This window comes from Lepidochelys olivacea, assembly GCF_965140295.1.
Source record: "Lepidochelys olivacea isolate rLepOli2 genome assembly, chromosome: 17".
Classification (NCBI taxonomy): domain Eukaryota; kingdom Metazoa; phylum Chordata; order Testudines; family Cheloniidae; genus Lepidochelys; species Lepidochelys olivacea.
In genome coordinates this window covers 731,196-756,267 of record NC_140427.1, presented here as the reverse complement: position 1 = coordinate 756,267, position 25,072 = coordinate 731,196, and the positions used below count along the sequence as shown (strand labels likewise).

Sequence of the window (25,072 nt, the reverse complement as noted above, 5' to 3'; positions counted from 1 at the left end):
CAAGTGCCTTTAGTAAATTAGCAGATAACATTTCATGGTGGGATCTATTAGCACTGATTGGGGATAAAGCACTGATTAACTTCCAGGTCTGATAAGTACCAATAAGCTGAGAAGTCTCCTCAAGCCAAAGGCAGAGGATGCCCAGAGATAAGCTGTGGGGGTTAATGGACCTGGATGTTTAACAACATCCTGGAAGTTTGAACAGCAGCAACAACATGTGATTTATTTTCCAAAGACAGGAAGGTTTGGCTAATTAGGAAGTAATGAAGCCCCTGCGAAAAGAGCTATTGATAAAAAGCCAGTAAGTGTATTCTCAGGACAGGTGAACAAACACAAATCAGCAGGGCTAGAGTAGGGCTAGGGTAACCAGATGTCCCGATTTTTGGGTCTTTTTCTTATATAGGCTTCTATTTCCCCCCACCCCCGACCCGATTTTTCACATTTGCTGTCTGGTCACCCAAGGGCTGAGTGACTTTGCACCTCCCAGAGTGTCAGAAGAATTGGCTAACAAGTGTATGGTGTCTGCACCTGAATCAGCGGAGCAGGGTGCAGGGCCACTCCAGGGGAGTCCTGTGAATGAGCTCTGCGTGTTTGTGTGAAGGAGGGTTCTTGCAAAACTGTCTTGCCAGACAAAAACAAATAAACAACAATTCTGTTTTTCACTGGATCCTTGTAGCGTAGACAGTCTGCCACAAATCTCTGCAGGGAATATCATGAGGGCCATCCTAGCACCTCCAGAATCAACCATCACCAACAGCAGGTGCTAAAGGGAATGGGCTTTGACAGAGCTCTCAGCTACTCTGTTCCCAGCCTCTTTTATCTGGAGACACTCTGGAGAATAGTGTAGGAACGCTGGCTAAAGAGCTCACAGCTTCTCCACTCCCAGCTCCTCTCACCAAGGCTGTTTATAAGCAGTAGTGTTTAAATGCCTTTTATGTGGTAACTCAAATGATGAAAGACCTGAAAATGGGACTAACAAAGACAAGTTGTACTTCAGAATAAAACACCATGAAAGCAGCACATGCTGTCGTAAGAATAAATTGTATCAACAGTGATCAGATGGAAAGTGAAAAGTTAGACTGGAGCGGCTCCCTCTTTCCTGTTTCCAGAAAAAAAATCTGGGTCTGTGAATTCAGCCAACATCAGGTAGGACGAAAGCCTTGTCTGACAAGGCATTTCAAAGCTTCCCAAGAGCCTCTGGAGATGCTGTGGCCACTTGGACAGGAAAACAGAGCCCCTCAGTTTAATGAGCATTTCAGTTATTTTCCTTTTTGCTTTTGCCAAGTTTTTTCCCTTTCTTTTTTAAATAAACTATTTCTGCTGTTTATAATTTGTTTTAACTTTGTAAAATGTGTAGTTAAGTACGAGGACGTGAGGAGGTTGGGGGTGAAATATCATGGTGCTGGGTGTTGCTTGTTGCCATAAATATACTTCTGTTGCAGTTTGGTGCTAGATGGGGAGTGCAGGGCTATTAGGTCTACTCTGTAATCGGCACCACAAACCCTCTGACGGGCACGGCCGTGGCAGACAGCGCATCAGGTTGGCTGGCATGAGCTCTCAGTCACACACAGTCCTGCAACAAGACAGCAGGGAAGGGAGAGGATTCGCCCTCAGCCATCTAGTCCACAGACAGTCCCACCACAGGGCAGGGGTTCTGGGGGACTGAGTGGGAATCATAGAGTCTAGTGCTGGGCTGTGATTTTAGGGCAGGGATGGGCAAACTTTTTGGCCCAAGGGCCACATCGGGATGCGAAACTGTATGGAGGGCTGGGTAGGGAAGGCTGTGCACATGTCCCCGAACAGCCTGCCCCCACATCTGCCACCTCCCACTTCCCGCCCCCTGACTGCCCCCCTCAGAAAGCCCCTCTCATCCAACCCCCGCCTTGCTCCTTCTCCCCGAGCACCCCCTCCCGGGACCCCGCCTTTAACTGCCCCCCGGGACTCCACCCCCTATCTAACCCTGCCATGTTCCCCATCCTCTGCCCCCTCAGAACCTCTGCCCTATCCAACTGCCCCCTGATCCCTGTCCCCCTCACTGCCCACCGGGACCCTCTGCCCCTTATCCAACCTCCCGGCCCCGGCCCCCTTACCATGCCGCTCAGAGCAGCATGTCTGGCAGCTGCGCCGCCGGGCCAGAGCTAGACATGCTGCCCCTCTGCCCGGCAGGAGTGCACAGCTCTGCTGCCCAGAGCGCTGCCCACGTGGCAGCATGGCTGCGGGGGACGGGGGACAGCAGGGGAGGGGCTGGGGGCGAGCATCCCCGGCCGGGAGCTCAGAGGCCAGGCAGGACAGTCCCGTGTCCTGCGGACCGTACTTTGCCCACCTCTGCTTTAGGGAGAAGACAGGCTGAACATCATTTCCCAAGCACTTACATTTCCTGGGGAAATTAATCACTCTTGAAATGGAGAGACCCTGGTGGATAGTCACCCTGTCTCCAAAGGGGTACTGTAGAACTGGAAGAGGTTCAGAGAAGGGCAACAAAAATGATCCAGAGCCTGGAAAGCTCTAATATAAAGAGAGAGCTTGAAAGACGGGGATTGCCATCTTAGAAAGGAGATAAATAAGAGATAACATGATAAAAGTATGTAAAATAATTAATGGGATGGAGAAGGTAGATCAGGAACTTCCATTCTCCCTCTCACATAGCACAAGAACAAGGGGACATTCAATGAAATTAAAAGGTGGCAAATTCAAAACTGATAAAAGAAAATACTTTTTCACACAATGTGTAATTAGACTGTGGAACTCATTGCCACAAGAAGTCATTGAGATAGTCAAAGAATATAGTGATATTCAAAAAGGGATTGGACATTTATATAGATAACCAGAGAGTCCAGATTATAATAGTTAAGGCTAATACAATTTTGGAAAGGACATAGAACCTTCTATTTCAGGGCTTCAGCCAGGGTCTAAGGGTATGTCTACACTACGAAATTAGGTCGATATTATAGAAGTCGATTTTTATAAATCGATTTTATACAGTCGATTGCGTATGTCCACACTAAACGCATTACATGGGCGGAGTGCGTCCTCACTACCTTGGCTAGCATCGACTTACGGAGTGGTGCACTGTGGGTAGCTATCCCACAGTTCCCGCAGTTTACGCCACCCACTGGAATTCTGGGTTAAGTTCCCAATGCCTGATGGGGCAAAAACATTGTTGCGGGTGGTTTTGGGTACATGTCGTCAGTTGCCCCTCCCTGCGTGAAAGCAACGGCAGACAATCATTTCGCACTTTTTTTCCGTGCAGACGCCATACTGCTGTCAGTAGACGGTGCAGCAGGACTGCTAACCGTCGTCATCTACTCCTTCCGCTGCCACTCTGCTCTGCTGCTATTGTCTCAATGGCAAATTTCTCCATGTTGTCTGTCCTGGGCTCCCGCGTACGTGTGTTCTTCCTCGGGAAATGTGCGCGGTGCTAACCGTCGTCATCCACCGCTTCCACTGCAACTCTGCTCTCTCATGAATCCACCTCGCAGGTCCTCTCGTCATTCTCTATAAATATCTATTCTCGTGGCATCTGTCGTCAGCCACCGCTTCCGCTGCAACTCTGCTCTCCCGCAGACGCCATACCACGGCAAGCATGGAGCCCGCTCAGATCACCACGGCAGTTATGAGCATTGTAAACACCTCACGCATTATCCTGCAGTACGTGCAGAACCAGAACCTGCAAAAGCAGGCAAGGAGGCAACAGCAGCGCAGTGACGAGAGTGATGAGGACGTGGACACAGTCTTCTCTCAAAGCACAGGCCACGGCAATTTGGCCATCCTGGTGGCAATGGGGCAGGCTCATGCCATGGAACACTGATTCTGGGCCCGGGAAACAAGCACAGACTGGTGGGACCGTATAGTGTTGCAGGTCTGGGATGATATGGCAGGCGATCAGCTTGGCTTAACGGTGAAATCCTAGCGGATCTTAAGCATAAAAAAGAAGCTTACAAGAAGTGGAAGGTTGGACATATGACCAGGGAAGAGTATAAAAATATTGCTCGGGCATGTAGGAATGATATCAGGAGGGCCAAATCGCACCTGGAGCTGCAGCTAGCGAGAGATGTTAAGAGTAACAAGAACGGTTTCTTCAGGTATGTTGGCAACAAGAAGAAAGCCAAGGAAAGTGTGGGCCCCTTAATGAATGAGGGAGGCAACCTAGTGACAGAGGATGTGGAAAAAGCTAATGTACTAAATGCTTTTTTTGCCTCTGTCTTCACGAACAAGGTCAGCTCCCAGACTGCTGCACTGGGCATCACAACATGGGGAATAGATGGCCAGCCCTCTGTGGAGAAAGAGGTGGTTAGGGACTATTTAGAAAAGCTGGATGTGCACAAGTCCATGGGGCCGGACGAGTTGCATCTGAGAGTGCTGAAGGAATTGGCGGCTGTGATTGCAGAGCCATTGGCCATTATCTTTGAAAACTCGTGGCGAACGGGGGAAGTCCCGGATGACTGGAAAAAGGCTAATGTAGTGCCAATCTTTAAAAAAGGGAAGAAGGCGGATCCTGGGAACCACAGGCCAGTCAGCCTCACCTCAGTCCCCAGAAAAATCATGGAGCAGGTCCTCAAAGAATCAATCCTGAAGCACTTACATGAGAGGAAAGTGATCAGGAACAGTCAGCATGGATTCACCAAGGGAAGGTCATGCCTGACTAATCTAATCGCCTTCTATGATGAGATTACTGGTTCTGTGGATGAAGGGAAAGCAGTGGATGTATTGTATCTTGACTTTAGCAAAGCTTTTGACACGGTCTCCCACAGTATTCTTGTCAGCAAGTTAAAGAAGTATGGGCTGGATGACTGCACTATAAGGTGGGTAGAAAGTTGGCTAGATTGTCGGGCTCAACGGGTAGTGATCAATGGCTCCATGTCTAGTTGGCAGCCGTTGTCAAGTGGAGTGCCCCAGGGGTTGGTCCTGGGGCCGGTTTTGTTCAATATCTTCATAAATGATCTGGAGGATGGTGTGGATTGCACTCTCAGCAAATTTGTGGATGATACTAAACTGGGAGGAGTGGTAGATACGCTGGAGGGCAGGGATAGGATACAGAGGGACCTAGACAAATTGGAGGATTGGGCCAAAAGAAATCTGATGAGGTTCAATAAGGATAAGTGCAGGGTCCTGCACTTAGGACGGAAGAACCCAATGCACAGCTACAGACTAGGGACCGAATGGCTAGGCAGCAGTTCTGCGGAAAAGGACCTAGGGGTGACAGTGGACGAGAAGCTGGATATGAGTCAGCAGTGTGCCCTTGTTGCCAAGAAGGCCAGTGGCATTTTGGGATGTATAAGTAGGGGCATAGCGAGCAGATCGAGGGACATGATCGTCCCCCTCTATTCGACATTGGTGAGGCCTCATCTGGAGTACTGTGTCCAGTTTTGGGCCCCACACTACAAGAAGGATGTGGATAAATTGGAAAGAGTCCACCGAAGGGCAACAAAAATTATTAGGGTCTGGAACACATGACTTATGAGGAGAGGCTGAGGGAACTGCGATTGTTTAGTCTGCGGAAGAGAAGAATGAGGGGGGATTTGATAGCTGCTTTCAACTACCTGAGAGGTGATTCCAGAGAGGATGGTTCTAGACTATTCTCGGTGGTGGAAGAGGACAGGACAAGGAGTAATGGTTTCAAGTTGCAGTGTGGGAGGTTTAGGTTGGATATTAGGAAAAACTTTTTCACTAGGAGGGTGGTGAAACACTGGAATGCGTTGCCTAGGGAGGTGGTGGAATCTCCTTCCTTAGAAGTTTTTAAGGTCAGGCTTGACAAAGCCTTGGCTGGGATGATTTAATTGGGGATGGGTCCTGCTTTTGAGCAGGGGGTTGGACTAGATGACCTCCTGAGGTCCCTTCCAACCCTGATATTCTATGATTCTATGATTCCCAGTGGCTGCAAAACTTTCGCATGCGTAAGGGCACTTGCATGGAACTTTGTGACTTGCTTTCCCCTACCCTGAAGTGCAAGAATACCCAATTGAGAGCAGCCCTCACAGTTCACAAGTGAGTGGTGATAGCCCTCTGGAAGCTTTCAATGCCAGACAGCTACCAGTCAGTCAGGAATCAATTTGGAGTGGGCAAATCTACTGTGGGGGCTGCTGTGATCCAAGTAGCCAACGCAATCACTGAGCTGCTGCTATCAAGGGTGGTGACTCTGGGAAATGTGCAGGTCATAGTGGATGGCTTTGCTGCAATGGGATTCCCTAACTGTGGTGGGGCGACAGATGGAACCCATATCCCTATCTTGGAACCGGACCACCTTGGCAGCCAGTACGTAAACCCAAGGGGTACTTTTCAATGATGCTCCAAGCTATAAGAATCATCAGTCCAGGCTTTGGTGGTGCCCACTAGGTCACAGTCATTTCTAGCACCACCTTCATTTGTGTACAGACCCTTCAGTATATTAATACTTTTCTTAGCCTTCTGCTTTTGATTCAGAGCAATTTTGTGGAATGCATGCCAGATTGTGCGAGTTCGGGAAAAGTTCCCCTTCTCCCTCTTTTCTACCTAGTTAAAACTGCCTAAAGTGCCATTTTCCCCATCACCCAGGAAGTTACATACCACCTGGGTCCCTGATGTCTCTCTCAGTGCAGGCCCTTGTTTATGGGCCCAGTCCTACTCCCACTGAGGTCCGGGACTGAGGCCCCCTTGTACTGAGTGCTGTATAAGCACATAAAGAGATGATCCCTGCGCAAAAGAGTTTACAGTCTGAGATGAGAGACAGCAGGTGGGTGCAACAGAGACAGGAAAGCCTTAGTTATCAGTGAGACCATTCGGAACAGCCCGATAAACAGTATCACAGCACAGCAGCTGCCCGACCATCAATAACAACAACAAATAACAACACTTGGCGGTACAGTCCCAGGATCTCCACCCCATTTGCAGGCATTCATTAATTCATAGAACCACAGAATCATAGAATCTCAGGGTTGAAGGGACCTCAGGAGGTCATCTAGTCCAACCCCCTGCTCAAAGCAGGACCAACCCCAACTAAATCAAATTTAGCCTCAATGCCCCAGTGAGTTAGGGAAGTGGCATTATCCGCATTTCACAGCTGAGAAAACAGGCACAGAAAGAAGTGATTTACCCAGAGCCACACGGGAAGCTTTTAAACAGAGCTGAGAACAGAGCCCAGGTCTCCTAACAACTTGACCTGTGACTTAACCACACGCCTGTCTGTTCTCCTAAACACAGGGAAGAAGGTTCACAGCAGTAGGCTGCTCATGAGACAGTGATGGATTTGGAAGTTAAAGAACAGGCTGGTTTTATCACCTTTTTACACATCTATGTCATGCCATAATTGTGTGTGTGTGAGAAATCTGGGGGATACATGGCACCTCCAGGAAAAGCACCCCTGTGGAAAGGGGAAACCTGACTCCTAACAAAGACAAGACCTATGTGTGGGGCTTGTTTAGAATGGCAGCAGGAAGCCAGACAGGAGAGGGCTGGGGAAGGTCACAGGCAAGCAGAGATACAGAGTAGTTTTAATGATAATGCTATTTTCTTTTTTCTAACACAGGGCTGGTTCTCATTTACACCACACATCCACTTACAGCCCCATTACACTGCCAGGGTAGCGCAAATGAAACTCGGGATACGTGCACAGTGCAATCACAGGGTGACTGGAGCTCGTGTGGACGTACTCCAGCTAGGATTAAGCTAACTAGCTCAAGCACCAGGGCAGTGAAACGGCGGCAGGACAGGCTACACAAGCCCACGCAGGACCCTGGGTAATTACTCAGGTATCTATCTAGCCCATGCTGGAGACAAGGCACAGGTAGCTTTTACTGTGAGGTATCCAGGCAAGGTCAACGCTACACCTCCCACTCCTACTTACATCGGGGTAAAAGCTACGTGTGCTTTGTTGCCACTAGGATTTTACAGTGAACTAATGTGTACTAGCTAGCTATCCTGGTTAAAAACACCATTTCTGGCAGTGAAACATAGCCATAGTATCACTGTGCATCTGTCCCATAGTTCCTTGTGCAGTGCTAGAAGAAAGCGACAGTTTCTGAGATGCAGAATGCCAGTCACTCATATGACAGAAGCGTTAGGTGGGAAATGCTGAAAGTTCTAATGTAGCAATCAGAAGTGCCAATTCTCATTGGATAATTTGCTGCATGGTACTTGCTGCCCTCCCAAAGCTCTGTGTGAAGGTGGTGGCTTGATTCTCCTCTCAGTTCCACCAGGCTCAGTCAGGAGTCAGAGGAAATACACCATTGTACAACTGGTGTGAGAGAGCCAGGCTCTGGGACTCATGCAGAGGGCGGAGGGTAAGAAAGACACTCTATACTGTACTGGTAGGACAATTCTAGCTGTAAAATGAGCCATTACCTATTACTGTGTGCACCTAGCTGGAGATTTGCCTGGGGTTGAACCCCTGCACTATGCCCTAAATGCCTACAGGCAGGGTCCTTGTGTCGCAAGATTCCTTGCCTGTAGAATTTGCTGGGAAATCCCCACCCTTCCAAACTGCACTCCATAACCTACGCTTTCATTTTAAAAAAAGAAATGTCAAGCCCACATGGCTGTGGAGAATAGAGTATAATTGATGCAGTGATGCCTGCTTGAGTCTGCAGACAGCCTGAAACCAAAGTTCTGAGAGGGATGAAGTGCCCTATCTATCTTAATGGTTCGTTCATTCTGAAACCTATTGCCACGAATACAAATTTCAGTCTTGTTAACCATTTTGCTGCTGATCATTTTAACAGAAACAGTCTCCTAATGTGCTGATCCCAAGCTGCCTCCCATGATCCCAGGTGCCAAAAGTCCCAGATGCCAAATCTCCAGCTTCTCCTTACTGCTATGATGCAGCTATCAGTGACTACAAAAAATACACTGAATTTAATATTGACACCAGCATTACGGTACTGATTATGTTAATCATTTTCGTATTTAATTACTACACTCCTCCATTTTTAAATTTATCTAAAGCTGCTGCAGAATCTCTAGCCCATCACAGAATTCAGGGATTTTGAACCGAATTTACATCCCACTAGCTGTGCAATACACAGGTCCTTATCTACAGGGCTTCATGTCTCCTCATGCCCACTTCCCACAGCACCAAGTAATCATAATGATGCTTAGCACTCATCTAGCGCGTTACATGCTCGCACTAGTTAATTAAACCTCACAACAGCCCTGTGAGCTGAGGAGTATTATCCCTATTCTGTAGGTCACAGAAAGAGCACAGGGGACAGCTGTTAGTATCCCTTTGCTTTGTAACATAACACTTTTCTGAGACTTCCTTTTGCTTTGAAGTTGAGTGCAATACAAACAGAGGCCTCATACATGTGCTTATATTCTGTGGTGATAAGTGCTGTATAAATGAAGATGGACACCCTGTTGCCTTCTCCAAAGCTCGTGTCAGGATCAGGAGTGACCCCCTATATTCACAGTTCTAACACAAAATTATCTGAGTGAACAAATACCTATGCTGCAACCTGGTCTTTTGCTGATGTCTGAGACTGTCATTTCTCTGCCATGGGATTTACTAACTGTCGTACAGTGCTGAGCTGGCCCCTTCTCATTGACCAGATGGACTCATGTTTCACACTCTGTTATGGCATCATACACTAGCATTCAAAGTGGACCAAAGGAGTGGGGGAAAGAATGTGCCATCCATTCAGGGCCTGGATGAGAAAGAGACTTGGAATTCCAGACTGAGCTACCAGCTTGACAGATTCTCTCTAAATGACACAAGCTCTTTCTGAGGAAGGAAGATGTAACCAAGATTGATGCTTTGATGCCCAGCACACCACTCTCCTTCACCCCCATTGTAGACAGAGCTGGACACTGCTGAACGGTGGAGAAGGTAGACTGTACAGTCCTATTTGCCTTCTCATCATACTAACACAAGGATATTTAATAAAATTGAAAGGCAGAAAAAACAAATACATATTTATGCAGCATATAATTAGCCTGTGGAACTCCCTGACATAATACACTGTTGAGGTCAGGACCTTTGCAGGATCAGACATTTATTGAGATAATGATCTCATTATTAATTACATTAGATAGGCTAAAAACCCTTGTATAAGGACTAAAACACTCCTGCTTCAGAGCACAAGTCACTCACTAACAGATGGGACTAGGAAAATCTTCACTTGGCGGTAGGTTATTCCACACTCGTTCAGTTTTCTGAAGCATTTGCCAGTTTGAGATGGAATAACAGAATCAGTGGTCCGCTGGGCTGAGCTACAATGGCAAGACCTATGCTCATAGTGCAAGGAGCACAGCGGTGTATGCAACTCTTGCACACAGGAGGCTGGAGCTTTGCTCTCAGACTTTGTGCTTTCCTCCACTCTGAAAATGTTTCTAACCAAACTGAAGAAATTTGGGAGTCCCCAGCTAGTGTCTGGTCCAAGAAATGAGTTGGTGAATCTCTGCTTTCTTCACATCTTAGCTTATTCAGTGCCTGACACTGATTGGACTTGTGCGAATCTTGGATGATTTTTGCCATTTCATATGTGATTGTTTACTGCAAAGTGCCTGGAGACTTTGGTGGATGGTTGTTTTATAAAGAAAAAAATCATTATTGCCATTATGAACGAACTTCTTTGCATTTCTGTGAATAGCGAGGAAGAACTTGCAAAAAGAAAAGGAGGACTTGTGGCACCTTAGAGACTAACACATTTATTTGAGCATGAGCCTTCGTGAGCTACAGCTCACTTCATCGGATGCATACAAATAAATTGGTTAGTCTCTAAGGTGCCACAAGTACTCCTTTTCTTTTTGCGGATACAGACTAACACGGCTGTTACTCTGAAACCTCAGGAAGAACTTGTCACCTCAGGACAAAAGAGAATCAAAGTATCTAATGATTTCACCATAAGAGGCAGACAGATGATCCAGATGATCAATTACACTTGTCTTCTTACTATATTTCTCTCCCATGCAGGGGGATCATAATTTCTAGCCTCCCCTTGAGGACCTGAGGATCTCCCCATCCTCAGCCATTTCCCTTTACTTCATTCTCAACCTAGCACTGCGATGAACTTTCTTCTGCTGAGGGCTGTAAACGGGGCCTCCTGGGCCCCATCTGTTCTGGCCTCAGTTGGCGAGTTGGGCTGCTAAACACCGGGACTTTCCCTCCTTTTATGGCAGAACACACTGGGCCACCTCAGCCCTCCCAGCACTGATGGCCCAGGACTCCCAAACACCAGCTGCTTGGAGGTCACCGTCTGAAACACTGGTTTGTATGCACATGCTTAGAGCTGTACACCGGGCATCTGGACTCCTGGGTTCTATTTCTGGTTTTGCCACAGACTCACTGTTTGACTTTAGGTGAGTCATATGTCTGCTGTGCCTCACTTTCTTCCATCTGTAAAATGGGGATGATTATAATTGCCCTCTCCCGGGGGGGGGGGTGTGTGTGAAGTGTCATTAGAGTCTGCACAGCATTTTGGCAGCTCTGCACAGCAGGTGCTATCTGGAGAAAGACAATATGTTTGTTGTCAAGTCTTCTTACAGAGTTGTGCTCAGGTAAAGACTAACTCAGACCTGCCAAAAGCCCAGAAGTATCTTACTAGTACTCCTTTTCTTTTTGCGGATACAGACTAACACAGCTGCTACTCTGAAACCTTAATATAGAATGTTTGTTTTCCCCTGGAGCTGGGATTGTCTCCTGTTGACCATATCTCTGGATGTGTCCCTTCCTCATGTCATTAAGGAAAACCTTCTTAGCTGCTCTCTGCACTTTACAAAGCTTCTTAATTTAGGAGGTTGAGAAGCATATTTGAATTACGGTTCAATCTGCTAGTTGGATGCTGTCCCAGCTGTGGATTGGCTTCTGCTTTGACTCTCCAGTCACTAAGAATCAAGAGCTTTACTTTAACTGGTTGAAAGCAGGTTGCAATTCACACTAGTGTCACCAAGCCCATTCTGAGTCTCACAGATCCCTGCACTGCTCACCGCCTGCCTTCTAACTACCTCTCGGCTCTCATGTGGAATCCTAACCCTGCAGGAAAGGGAGACAGAGGCAAGGGCAGAGTGCGGGAAGGACCCAGGGCATTCTCTTGGCAATGCCATCCTCACCAGAGACAGTGGGGCAAGTGATGGGGAAGCAGCTTTGTCCTCCTAAGCACACAGGACCACAGTCAGGGCAGGATGGAATGATCTGCCTGTCCCTAACCTCAAACACCCTGCATATCCCTCCACTGTGCTTTTGTTCCAAGACAGTCCAAACAGCATTGGGTTTTCAACTGCCTACACTCATGACGGGATGAGTCTGAGAGCTGCAGTGGGCTCCACCGCAGCTTTTCCAGGGGAAGGCGTTCACTGGAGTGAGCACAGGTGGAGATGTGCCTCCCAGTCCCATTCTGCCCCCAACCAGCTGGCCAGCTTCTCATACGGATGGAGTCTGATTGCTCAGCACCAACCTTTAGCCTGTAAGGCCATCAGGGCTGCTGTTGAAGCCAGGGGCGGAGTAAGCACTATCTGTACGCTGCATTGACTGAAGTCGTCTCTCTGTTCTCACAAGTGCACCCTTGTAGCAGAAGGTGTATTCCAAAATGGGGTTAAATGAAGAGAGCAGACTAGATGAAGAAAAAACCGTTTGCATTCCCTCCATTCTCTGCTTACATTAGTACTGATACACGTATTTAAATTAAACAAGTTTCCGTATCTGAGTTTCCAATCCCACAGCCACTGCTGCCACTGGGTTTATTTTTTCTATTTACTTTAGCTTGAACAGAGAGTGAGAGAGAGAGAGCCAGAGCCACATGGACAGAGAGGAGTGCTAGTTAAACAGGGAGTTCCACATGTGGGTACAAATCCTTTGGACCTCCAGCCACCTTGTCAATTTCTGTAGTTATTTATTATTTTTCAATGCAGTTTGTCATTCCTAATGGAGCCCCCAGCATGAGGCGAGGGGTCAGGAGCTGCTCTTCAAGTGGATTAGTGTGCTGGAAGCATTATGGCTTTCTTTCACTGTGAATTTGGGAGTGATTCCCTGATGGCTGCACTCTATATAGAAGTGAATCGGTGCTAATTTGTTTCTGAGGATCACACATCCAGGAATATGTGAAAGACAATCCTGCCTTTCAATGCATATTTCAAGCCAGTGTGATGGCAAACAGTGGAAAATAAACAAGTGAGTGAGACCAGACGTTCCTGTCCAGTATGCCAGATGTAAAAAATCAGTGCCAGGCACACTGGACTTCCATTTATATACCAGATACATTTATGCCACCCACCTCCAGAAATGCATGTTTTGTTCTTTTTGTCTATGTGTCTAGAGGCAGCAGGCTCTTTATGTTAGCACCTTGACAATGTCCAGGAGAATTACAGCTGTGAGCCTTCTCCCAGCAGTGGCCTTGTTGTGCCCAGAAGGGCTCAAGCGTACGAGCTCTCTCCCACTAGCATTTCTGTGCTCAAAGTGTGTTAGCAATGTATGCTGAGGGTGCTGTATTTTATTTCAGCTGGATTCAGAGTACAGTGGCACTGAAATCTTGCAGGAAAAAGCTTCAGCTACACTTGTGCTGTGCCTGCTGCTTATCACATTGACTGAAATTGCCTCACTGATAACTTGTGCCACTGTTTGTCATATCCAGCTGCTGTCTCTAATCTTAAACTGAGACTGTAAGCAATATTGGGGCAGGGACCACCTCCTTGTTATTTCTTTGTATTGCATCCTGCACAGTGGAGCTCTGGTCTCTAGCTGTTCCTGCAGTACAAATATATAACTTCTGTTTCATGGTTAGACTGCTGGTCAGGGTGTTTGAACCAGGAGAGCAAAAAGGCATTTTCATGGACATGAGATGGGCAGCCTCGCCTCTCCTTGACTTCTCTAAGCCACTTGGAGGGGCACGGTAACATGCAACCTGTGCTTTTTTCAAAGGCAGGGAGTTCAGAGTGGAGACTCTGGGATCCCTGAGCTATTAGGAGCCCCTGGGCTGGCACAGAAAGCCTGAAGCATTCATGTTTGGGCTGAATGTCAGAGAAGAGACTGAGCATAAGACCGCTCCCTTCAGAAGAACCTGTCCTATATTGTCCTAGAATTTTACAGCACTGGGAATAAATAAATAAGTCCCACATCACTGAGAAGCCCCCATATGTGGTGAGGGGCAGCAGCCCACACACTCTCCCATGTTAGTAATGTGTCTGATTCAGAGGGATGGAGTCTGTGGGGAGGCATTGGGCCCTGCTGAAATGAAAGATAAAACTATTGTTCCAAAGAGAGCTATTGATTTTTGCATTATTACACTAAGAAATTTATAGGCCTCTGGTTTAAAATGGCAATAAGAGGAAATGTGCAAGTTCCAAAAACTTCCCAAAGACCTTGGGTTTGACCCTGAGAAGGGGAGAGGAGGGTAAATGCCTCCTCCACCCCATCTGCAGGGGGACCCTGGAACTTGTGCCTAGATTACATGTCCCAGGCATACTGTTGACCACAGGAGTCTGTCCACATTAAGATTTGCAGAGGAAATGGTTTTACCTTCAGGCAAACTCCAAGCAGGCTATTCCCAAAGGTAACGCACAGGCGGTGGGGGTATGTGCCCAATGCAGCTTGAGCTACCCCATACCCACGAGCAAAGTCAGTCTCTCTCCTGCTGTTCAATAGAATTTCTTTCCTGTTGGTGCCTCCTGCCAGAACCACCACTAATGTCCTCAGAGCTCTTGAATCTGCTTCTTTTTCATTTACTGGACTAACAGTAATGCACCCCAGAAGGCTTAGCTGTTGTCACTTACAGCAGGGAAAAGCATTCATAGCACTGGTGCAAGCAAGCAAGCAAATAAACAGACTCAGGAACTCTGGGTGCACAGGAGACTGCTGCAGGAACACAGGATGGGAGGCATTTCACTTTAGAGCCAGGGGAACTCAGTGTGATGGGAGGGTACAAGCCAACAACACTAAAGAAGGAGGAAGCATGTATGTGTGCAGAGAGGCGATAATGATCCCATGCACCAATTCACTCTTGTGCTTGTTACATCTGGGGAGGTTTATTTTGTATTCACATATATTTAATTGTGTTACTGAAGCAGCATCAGAGCTCACTGAAGGGAGACTCACAGGTGTTACCAGAATGGAATAGGGGTGTTGCTGAGGGATCCTGGAGGTTACTAGGCTACAACTGTTGTCATGACCCCAGTTCTTCTCCTGACTTCTGTAGAAGGTATTTCCACCACATGCATTGTTTTATACCATTTCTTCCCAATGTTTTCCACAGCAACGTTCCTTCGGCATCCCCTTGTGGGCTACTGCCTCTGGGAAGAGAATTCTCACTTGTAAATGGACAAGGACCTAAGTTAGAACAGTGCTAAAATGCAGAGTTTTGAGCAGTTGGTAAAAGGGGTTTCCTATTGTCCCTCCTTCCCCCAGAATAACTTTGACGGTCCCCCTTAGCACCCTACCCCCAAAGCTGTGTGGAGACAGTGGCCTTCCAGGTCATCATCTGCCTTCGAGGTCATAATAGCTATTAAATCACAGCTTGCCTCACCAAATTAGGCAAAAACAAAATTATCTCCAATGATTTTTATGTTCCTGAAATGTTCCAGAACTGCTGGAGTGATTACTAGGGGATTGGAAGCAGCTGTCACTCTATCAGAAACCATAATTCTAAACAGCTGGGATCTGTCAGTTATTTATGACACAGTTTGCAGGAAATGATGAAGGTGGATGGGTGGCTGGCACTCCCTGGCTGAATCGCAGCGGCAGCAGGCTCACCACACAGAGAGCACACGTTCCCAGAATTGGCGCTGGCATCCAGGCACTGAAAACAGATGGCTGCAGGGAGTGAATGAGCGGAGGCTGCTGGCCTTCTAGCAGCAGCTGCAGGCCTCGCACCCCTTGAGAAATGGGGGTTGTGTGGTGCAAGGCTGTTCCTTTGCCCTCATCCCAAAGAGGCATCTGTTGCTGCTCTGTGGAGACCAAACACAAAGCCGTGGTTGCTGGGAAATGTAGTCTGTGTGCTGATCTAGCAGAGGTTTGTTTGCTTTCTCCTCTACACAGCATAGATAGACTGGGGTTAGTGACCTGAGATACTGACTTGCTGAAACATCCTACCTCTGATCTGAAATGTAACTCCTTGTTTCCCAGGCCAAGGTGCCACCGCTGCTCAGTCTGCCCTTTGCGGCCTCTCGCAGAGCACGTGGAATTGTAACGTTCTGTAACAGATTTGCTTTTTAGCAGGAAAAAACACTTCCATCTACCAGTGTGCAAATGTGACATTCTGAGTTAGTTTCCAAGGTTCAAAGTAAATGCCCTCTGGGTTTTTAGCCTCGTCTTTGTGCCTCTGTCTCACATGGGCTTGATGCAGGAAGCTTAGGTTGATAGAAACAGGGTGTTATTGGGGCAGCTCCATTACAGTCAGTCTGCGGAGTTGCACCAGGCGTGAATTTGGCCTCAGGAGTGAGTGATGACCAAGCTTCTACCTGCTTGATAATGCTGATGGCTTTGGCCCCAGTTGTATCCTGCTCTGATTAAATATTATTTATATTATGTGGTAGCCATACAGGGGGTTTTACAGCAGTACAGATCAACATGGGAGTCAAGCAGAACAGCCTCTCTCAGTTGGAGCTATCTTCTAGTGGACCAACTTCTATTGGCGAGAGACCAGCTTTTGTGTTTGCACAGAGCTGAAGAAGAGCTCTGTGGGGCTCGAAAGCTGGTCTCTCACCAGCAGAAGCTGGGCTAACAGAAGATATTACCTCACCTTGTCCCTCGGATAGCCTGGGACCGACACAGCTACAACTACACTGCAGATCAACTGAGATCTTTCTTCTTGCATAAACAACTTTTTCCCTAAACTCAATTTCAGGACTTGGCCTGTCTCATGAATATAACTAACAATAGTAATTCACATTCCCAAATCAACATATTGCTGCCCATCTCCTGAAATAGAGTTAAAATATCCTACTTTATGTGCAAGGAAATCCTGGCACAGGAGCCCCCACAGCCCTGGTGCAGCACTGGCTCCCCCTGCTCTTCCCCTACCTTCTACAGTAACCCCAAGCACGAAGGGCATCCAGGGCATGCTGCAGGCGGACCTGATCCCTACAAAGCCCCCTAACGCAGGGGGACACACTGACCCCTGCAGCCCTAGATTGTCCATGCAGAATAGTTTGACGTGTAACCTGCGGTGTGTAGTAGAAGGATGCATGCTCTAGGATGCCGCAGTCTTTACCCAATGGAGAGCCGAGGCTCAATGGTTGAAGGGTGCTGCAGCTGCCCTGCAGCACCTGCTAACTTGGCAATGTGGCTCCTGCTGTTGTCCAAGAAGGGTCCTCTGCCAGGCACTTGATGGCTGTTGATCCATATTAGCATTCTTCTGCCCATTTGAGCCCTAAGCATTTGCCCTGCTGCCGCCGAAAGATGTACACCTAGATTCACCAGTCCCAAATCCAGATTCTGGATGTTCAGCCCAGATGAGAACCTATAGCAAAGATGGGGGTGGCCTTGGGGGGAGGGTCAAGGTGGGGGATTTTCCCTTTTCCCTGTGCAGCCTCCCCTCTATCCCTGTGCTGGTGCCACCACAGGGATAATCTGTTCTAAAATGGGCAGGAAGAAAAACATCCATTTTGTCTGGATAAGTGCACAGACTCTGTCCCCTGGGACCCAAATCCCTCTGAGCACTTCAGCTCCAGCACTAGTTCAGGCCTAACCCTAACACTGTAAGAGTGTATAACAGTAATCCAGTGCTGCGTAAAGACCGTCCGCATTCGTTAATAGTGCATTCAGGAGGAGTGATTTTCACTGCCAATAACACGGCTGATATGTTGGAAACTAGCAGGTAACGAAGAACATTTATAATGATGTTAGTCTAATAATGAGTATAAGGCTGATCTAAGTAACACTGCAAGCTGGACACGTCCAAAGATAAAGAATTTCAAGCAGGCATTAACTAATGCCTAATTAATGCCCCATTAGAAAGATGCTACATGGGAAATAATTCGGACAGCCCAGTGAATTCACTCCACTCAGTAAGAACACAGTGAAAACCAAATGAATGCAGAATGACCCCATGAAGGGAGAGTGGGAAGGAAACAATGCCTTACCCATGTGTAATAACAGGAGTGTGAAGTGCTAACAGGATCCTTGGCATCTTTACCAATGTCAACAGTGCTGTATCTTCTTAACGCAATTAATTAAAAGGCTCTCACCAGCATTTTTCTGTTCAGCTTTTGAAACTCTCCCTCCCTGGTCAGTTCTGACGCATGTACCAATGACACTCCATCTGCCTCCAGCCTTGGCTGGATGAAACTGAAAGCTTTGTGCTGGAGATAATAGAAGATTTTTCAGCACATTCATCAATTTCTGCCTCTCTAATGAGGACAGCAGGCTGGGCCCACAGTTCCCCAGTGGGGATCCCTGGTTTCCAAACAGAAGCTCTTGGAAGGCTGGGGGGCTCAGTTTTGCTGAGCTATGCCCCTTCCAACTCAAGGAGGACTAAAACGCTCAGGACTACATGATACAAATAGAGTCATACTGCCCGTCACCCCAGTCTGGCAGCATTGAGAAGACTACGGGGCGAACCGGGGCTTTTGTTCTAAATTTCAGCTCCAGTGGTATTGGGCCATCCTATATGAGAGAGAACCCGCACACTGACCAAACCTGAGACGATCCCTCAACATAACACCTCAAAGAGGTAGATAATCAGCAAATTTTATGGGCGGAAGTTACTCACATCCTTGGCTAGAGTATTGTGTGGTGTCACTAGAGAGTTGCCTTCTTTCTTCTGCTTTACCAATCCCCTCACCCAAAATATCCATTTAGGTTGGTATTTATACTGTGTCCATTGCCAACCCCACACAATTCCCTTCATGCCTGGATATCAGAACAAAGACAGAAACTCCTCGCTGTGGCAATTTCACCATTGTACTCCTGGGAATCCATAGCATAACCACCTTCCATTTTAGCCTGAGACACAAATTTCACCTTCAGATAGTAATGTCAGACAACATTAACTCACACATTTGTTAATTACAAGCAGGAGCCTGATTCTCCCATGCCCTGCAGTTTGTGCAGTCATTCACACTGTGCAGAGTGAGTGTGAAACACTGCCATTCGGTATTAGTGGGGTTTCACACCCACTCTGTGCAGAGCAGGGAAGAAGCAGACCCAACGTGTCAATCGTCACTGTGTGTTGATAACCGTCGCCTGTGTCATTATCACCATGTACATGTAAATCACCCAAATCATAAGACCTCTACCAGCCTACACATTCTCATCAGCTATCCTGTTATCATGGTGACGAAGGGGTCATGGAACAGTATGTTGAACTGTTGGTGGTGGGCACTGCGCACACTTCCTCTATGTTGCTCAGACGTGGGAGATGGTTTATTGATTCAGGCCCTTCTGTTTAGACATTTGTGATAACTGGCTTCATGTAAAGAGACAACATCCCAGTGATCTGTGCCTGGGGAGATTTTGCTAACAAGTATCAATCTCTGTACTTTAGCTTCCCTATCTGTAAAATGGGATTAATGATACTGATACACCCATGTAAAGTGCTTTTTGATCCATGGATGAAAAGTGCTCAACCCTATTTTTATAACCACGTGCAAAGTGTTGTTTTTCTTACATGTTCACAGTTGGGAATGGGAAGGACTTAGTGACTGGCACTTTTGGGTATCAGCGTTTTTGAGACCACAGCTGCCACTGCTGATTGTGGAGATGGTTCCTTGATGGGCAAGGACCACTAAGAGGTCAAAGTCAGTGTGAGGAGACTTACAATGAGTAGGTCTAAAGGGGCCAGAATCCTCTCCCTCTTGAAATCAAACACACAACAGCAAAGCCAGATGTCATGTTAGTGACTTCAAAAATGCTTCTAATAACAAACATCAATAATCATACATTTTTTATGTATTAGGTATTCCTGACACAAGGCCCTTCTCTGGCAGTGGTGCAAAAATGGGAAACCACCCACATCTGCAAATGCAAACCTGAAACTTTTGAAGGGCATGACTCAACAGAAGTTCTGCTACCCTCATTATACAGGAATCTGACTGTGTGGCCAAACTACTTTAAGGCATAGTAATTTTTATTAACAGCGCTTTCAAATATACGTGTCCTTTGCTGGTGATTTATTGACAGTCTTTGTGGTGCAATCATTCTAAAAATATAACTTTGCATTCAAAGAATGGAACCAGATGGACAGGTCACTCACAATTAGCTACGTAGTGATATCTCACACTACACGAGAAGCCAACTGAAGAATTACACTTTTAAAGTAACAGAATCAAAAACAGGGAAGTTTCTACTTTCTTCCCAACATGTGGTCTAAATACTGAACCCTAGATTCATTTCTGAGTGCTGGAAAAGGGGCTCATAAAAGCCCAGATGGCCCAGAATGACACAGGATTGTCTTGTGGTAGCCTGGCACAGACACTGGTGAACTTCTCTTTCCAGGCTGTTTAGGAATATTATAATCCATTTGGCATGCTAGGGTTTAATTGACAGGTGGCACGTGCAGCTGTATGCTACTCTGATCTGACGCCCGTTTCCTGCTACGTCCAACGCAGAATGTATTAGACATGGGTGAGTGTGGATGCAACAGAAGAAGTGGAATCTGAATGAGAAATGAGAGCCTGGTGCAGTGAGTTTGAGAGGGGATGACCTGAAAGAAAGCAGGAAGATAGGAGTGTGAGAAGGAAATGCACAAGATGGTGAGGCTAGCAATACAAAGGCTGACCACAGGGAATGATAGTTACTGCTCTTTAAAAAAAAAAAAAAAAAAGACAAAAAAAACCAACAAAAAAACCCACCTTTATTCTCTGCTGTAATAAAGCCCTGATCAGAAGTACTTTGTGTGGTATCAGAAGCTGTAATATGTTACACCACAGGAGATCTATTTAAATATGTTTAAGCACCCACTTCCAAATTTAGTTTTCAACTCAGCACCTTCTCCACTGACTGCTGATAAAATCATATTTCCTGAGAGTCTCTTGTTCTTTAAATATGTATGTTGCTGTTTAAAAGACCTCGAATGTTACAACTCAGTAAAAAAAGGACTATTCTAATTAGAGTGTCCTTTCCTTTCAAGAGATTTAAGGCCTGGTTTCTAAAGGTGCTGAGCACCCAAATTCCAGCTGAATCAGTGGGAATACAAACACTCAGTGCTTCTGTAAATCAGATGCCTCGTGTGTACAAAGCAGCCTGAGTTGGGGAAATCCCTCATTCCTTTTGGTATAACTGAAGGGAGCTCGGACACTGTCTCTCATTAGGACTAGAAGAGCTGGATGAACAGTGCGAAGAGTTATTCGTGAGCACTTTTGTCACACTTGCTACCCTTTCTGTTTGCTTTGCCACACAAGAGGGCTTTAAGCAAATGAACATTTTGAATGATTGCGCTTCAGGTGAATACTGCGTTTTGACACAAAGCAAGGAACTCGCTCTTTGCACTGCAAGTGTTTACCCTATTTATACAGTTTTAGTTGACCAATCAGAGGGCAGCCACACCACCACGTAATAAAGGTGGCCAGTCTCACACCACAAACAACCACTAGGGAATAATCAAAGCAAACAGTTGGCAAACTCCCCATAGGCTGAAATAAGTTTGGACAACTACAAGTAACTAACCTACTCATCACAATCTGTTTGTGGATAATTTATGGACAGAAAAAGTGGTTGAGTTAATTGGATACGTTTTTCACTAGGAATAATCCTCACAGCTATAATTACTAGGCAGGTGGTTTTGAATGATTTACGAGACATCATAATTCAACTGACCTTGTTCTCTTGCTTTTTTGAACAGGGGGTTATGTGGAGCTGCTCCTGATGCTGTTGGGGCTTGAGATTCACTTCACTGCATGCTGCCCCATTGACTGTGTATGTTACCCATCACCTATGACTGTCAGCTGCCAAGCCCACAACTTTGTATCAATTCCAGAAGGGATACCAGAAAACAGCGAGAGGATTTTCCTCCAGAACAACCAGATCACATTGCTTCTGCGAGGTCACTTTAGCCCATCCATGGTCACCTTGTGGATCTATTCCAATAACATCACCTTCATAGACCCAGACACCTTTGATGGGTTTGTTAATCTAGAAGAGCTGGATTTGGGGGATAATCGCTATTTAAGGGCTTTAGCAGCTGAGACCTTCCAAGGGCTGGTGAAGCTCCATGCCTTGTACCTGTACAAATGTGGGTTGAGCTCTTTACCCAGTGGGATATTTGGTGGCCTCCACAATCTACAATATCTTTATCTACAAGATAACCACATCGAGTTCCTTCAGGATGATATTTTTGTTGACCTGGTCAACCTCAGCCATCTTTTTCTTCATGGAAACAAGCTGTGGAGCCTTCATCAGAACACATTTAGGGGACTAATAAACTTGGATAGGTTACTCATCCACCAAAATCAACTCCAGTGGGTCCACAGACGTGCTTTTCATGATCTCCGAAGATTGACCACGCTTTTCCTGTTCAATAACAGCCTCTCTGAGCTCCAGGGTGAATGCCTCGCCCACCTGGGAGCCCTGGAGTTTCTCAGGCTGAATGGCAACCCTTGGAGCTGTGACTGCAAATCCAGGTCACTCTGGGATTGGTTGCGCAGATTCAGAGGTTCAAGTTCCAGCGTGATCTGTGAGTCTCCTGAGCAGATGCATGGCAAGGACTTAAAGGTGCTAAAAGCAGAGGACTACAGGAACTGTTCTGGGTCTGAGTCCCTCCATCAGATCAAAACACACACTTTCTCCACAGCAGACAGAGGAGCCTCCAAAGACCACCACTCACACCACTCCTCCAAGGAGAAGGATAAAGAGAGAGGGGTTGAGCACAGTTTACACAGCAGTCAACCAGCAGCACCTCCCGGTTCACATCCAGGTTACAGAAAGCCGAGCAAGAACTGCACCAGCCACAAAAGCCGCAACCGAACCTCTAAGCCAGTGTCTCTGGGGCCACGGAAAAGCATTCATGAAGCTCAGGACTATGTGCCTGACTACCAGCACAAATTCAGCTTTGGCATGATGCCTACAGCACCACCCAAGCGGAAGGGTAAGTGCACCCGGCGGACACCCATCAGACCCCCCAGTGGAGTACAGCAGGCAGCTGGGAGCTCGGTGATCAGGGCCTCTCGTCTAGTTTTTATAATGGTGTTAGTGGTCATAATACGCTGAGCTGGCTGTGACTGATAGTGTCTGCACTGCCACCAATCTACAAAGGACCAGAGTTTCTTTTCTTCTTTTTTCGTACACGGAGGATTTGCCTTGTGAAGGAAAGAATGTTGTTTAGGCTTTCAATGGTCTCCATACATGGATGAGTGGATTATAAACATGAACTGTACAGAATGCGCACAGCAGGAGTGGATTAAAGGCATTATCACATGCTTGTCACAAACAGCCCCAACTGAGCACCTACAGAAAAGCCAACATAACAAAAAAGGAGCTAAGCCTTCATTAATAACAACTGGACAAACACGGACAGTAGCTGTGCTCTATGTGAAATCCTGTTAATTTGAGAGAGCTCTGAAAGACCCTGTGATTACTGAAGGGAACATAATTGCTGTAAAAATGATCACCAATCAAGCCTACACCATTTATCTGAAACGGTGTGCAAAGACACTTATAAAATGTATAATAAGGACATTGGTTCTCCCACATTTTAGCCCTTTTGGCTCCAAACCCACAGGCCAAAGCTGGCCAGAATTCTCTTGGAAGACAATCTCAAAACCCTGTATATCTCAGGCACATAGCAGAACAGGGCTTGCCTGCTAGGCTAGGAGTAGCCAACTACCAAAGGAAAGACTTATTAGAGGTGGATATTAAAACTTAAACGAAATGAGATTCCTGCAGAAGGTGTGTTTTTTGTAACTGTGTTCACATATAAAATAAACAAATGCACAGGTTCCCTTCCCCTCAATTATCCATATGTATGTCTTATGTTTATAAACTATATGGAAACTATATCTTCAGATTTAAGGATTGTATTGTTGCATTTATAGCAGAAGAACAACATAGGATTTTCTCTAGAAAACAACTGGCAGCAGCGCCTACAGATGCAGGGCAGCCATCCATCAGGCTCAGCGTGTGTCGGGGGAACCGCAGTGGACCAATGTTCTTAGCAATTTAGAGCACTAGATTTGGGGGGATTTTTTGTATGCAATGTAACAAAGTCCATATCTGAAGAGCCAAAACTCACTCTTATGACCTAATTTCTAACCTGTCACATGCCAGGAAGAAAGGGATTAATTAGAAACATTCAGACCAAACACACTCAGCTATAGAGCTCTGTCTCCTAGAAAGCACCATGAGGCCAGAGCAGATGTTTCTAGCATGAGTGAGAAGCAGTTCCCAACAGTGTTAGCCATGTGAGGACCTTTATAGCTGGCCTAAGGTTTTCACTCAAGTGCTCCTTAAAAAGGAACAGATATCATGGGAGACTCAGAAAGGGGCTGCAAACAATTAACTGGGAATCTGATAAGCACCTGTAAGGAACAGAGTGCCCAGGACTTTCATCCATGATAGAAAAAAAATGTATAAGGCAGCCATACAAAGGGAGCCGTGGAAGGGAGGGGTAGAAAGAGCAGGTCTGCCTGCCCATCGAACCTCTGTCCTGACCCACTGGCAGTAACCCTGAAGATGGAGTGCCGGGGAAGGGGGTCGTGAGTTCTGGTCTGGTTCAGGCTGGTATATGGTGGAGATGGCAGTGTTATTGGCCAGAGATGATGTCTAGATGTAACACAAACAGCACACATTAATTCCCTGTCAGAGTGGATATGTGAGAAGAAACAAACACTGAAGTTAATGAAAAGAGGGAAATAAAATTATCTTGGACAAGCAAAGCCTGTTTTTCATTTCCTAACAATACTCCAGCTGCAGTGACACATGTCTGGCCTGTAGCTGATGTTTGGAGCCGGACAACAGTGCTAAGGAAACAGCTCATTTTCTAGCATGTAACCAACTGGTTGAGCAAGGATGCACTGACTACTGAAACCTCAGGAAAATTCCTGTTCTCTAAATCGTTAGCCTACTAGGGATAACTCATGTTCCATATCTATCCTTCTGGGGGCATCTTACTGCAGGGTACCCTGTTATCATCAGCCTGCCCTCCACCTGAGATGTTTGGTGCGAGTGTGCGTGGGGCGGCTATTTAAACTTCAGTAGTGAGAACTTCCTATTAAATATAGTAGGCCTCTTTTGGGTAGAGAT

General features: G+C 46.6%; 1 protein-coding gene across 1 annotated transcript in view; it reads left to right on the top strand.

Annotated features, from left to right (window-relative positions):
• Positions 1–24,705, top strand: part of RTN4RL1 (reticulon 4 receptor like 1) — a 66,744-nt gene extending 42,039 nt beyond the window's left edge. The window contains exon 2 of the mRNA XM_084650876.1: positions 21,678–24,705. Coding sequence (XP_084507002.1) covers positions 21,678–23,041 — 1,364 coding nt within the window. The 3' untranslated portion in view covers positions 23,042–24,705. The remainder of the gene's footprint in view (positions 1–21,677) is intronic.
• The last annotated feature ends 367 nt before the right edge of the window (positions 24,706–25,072 follow it).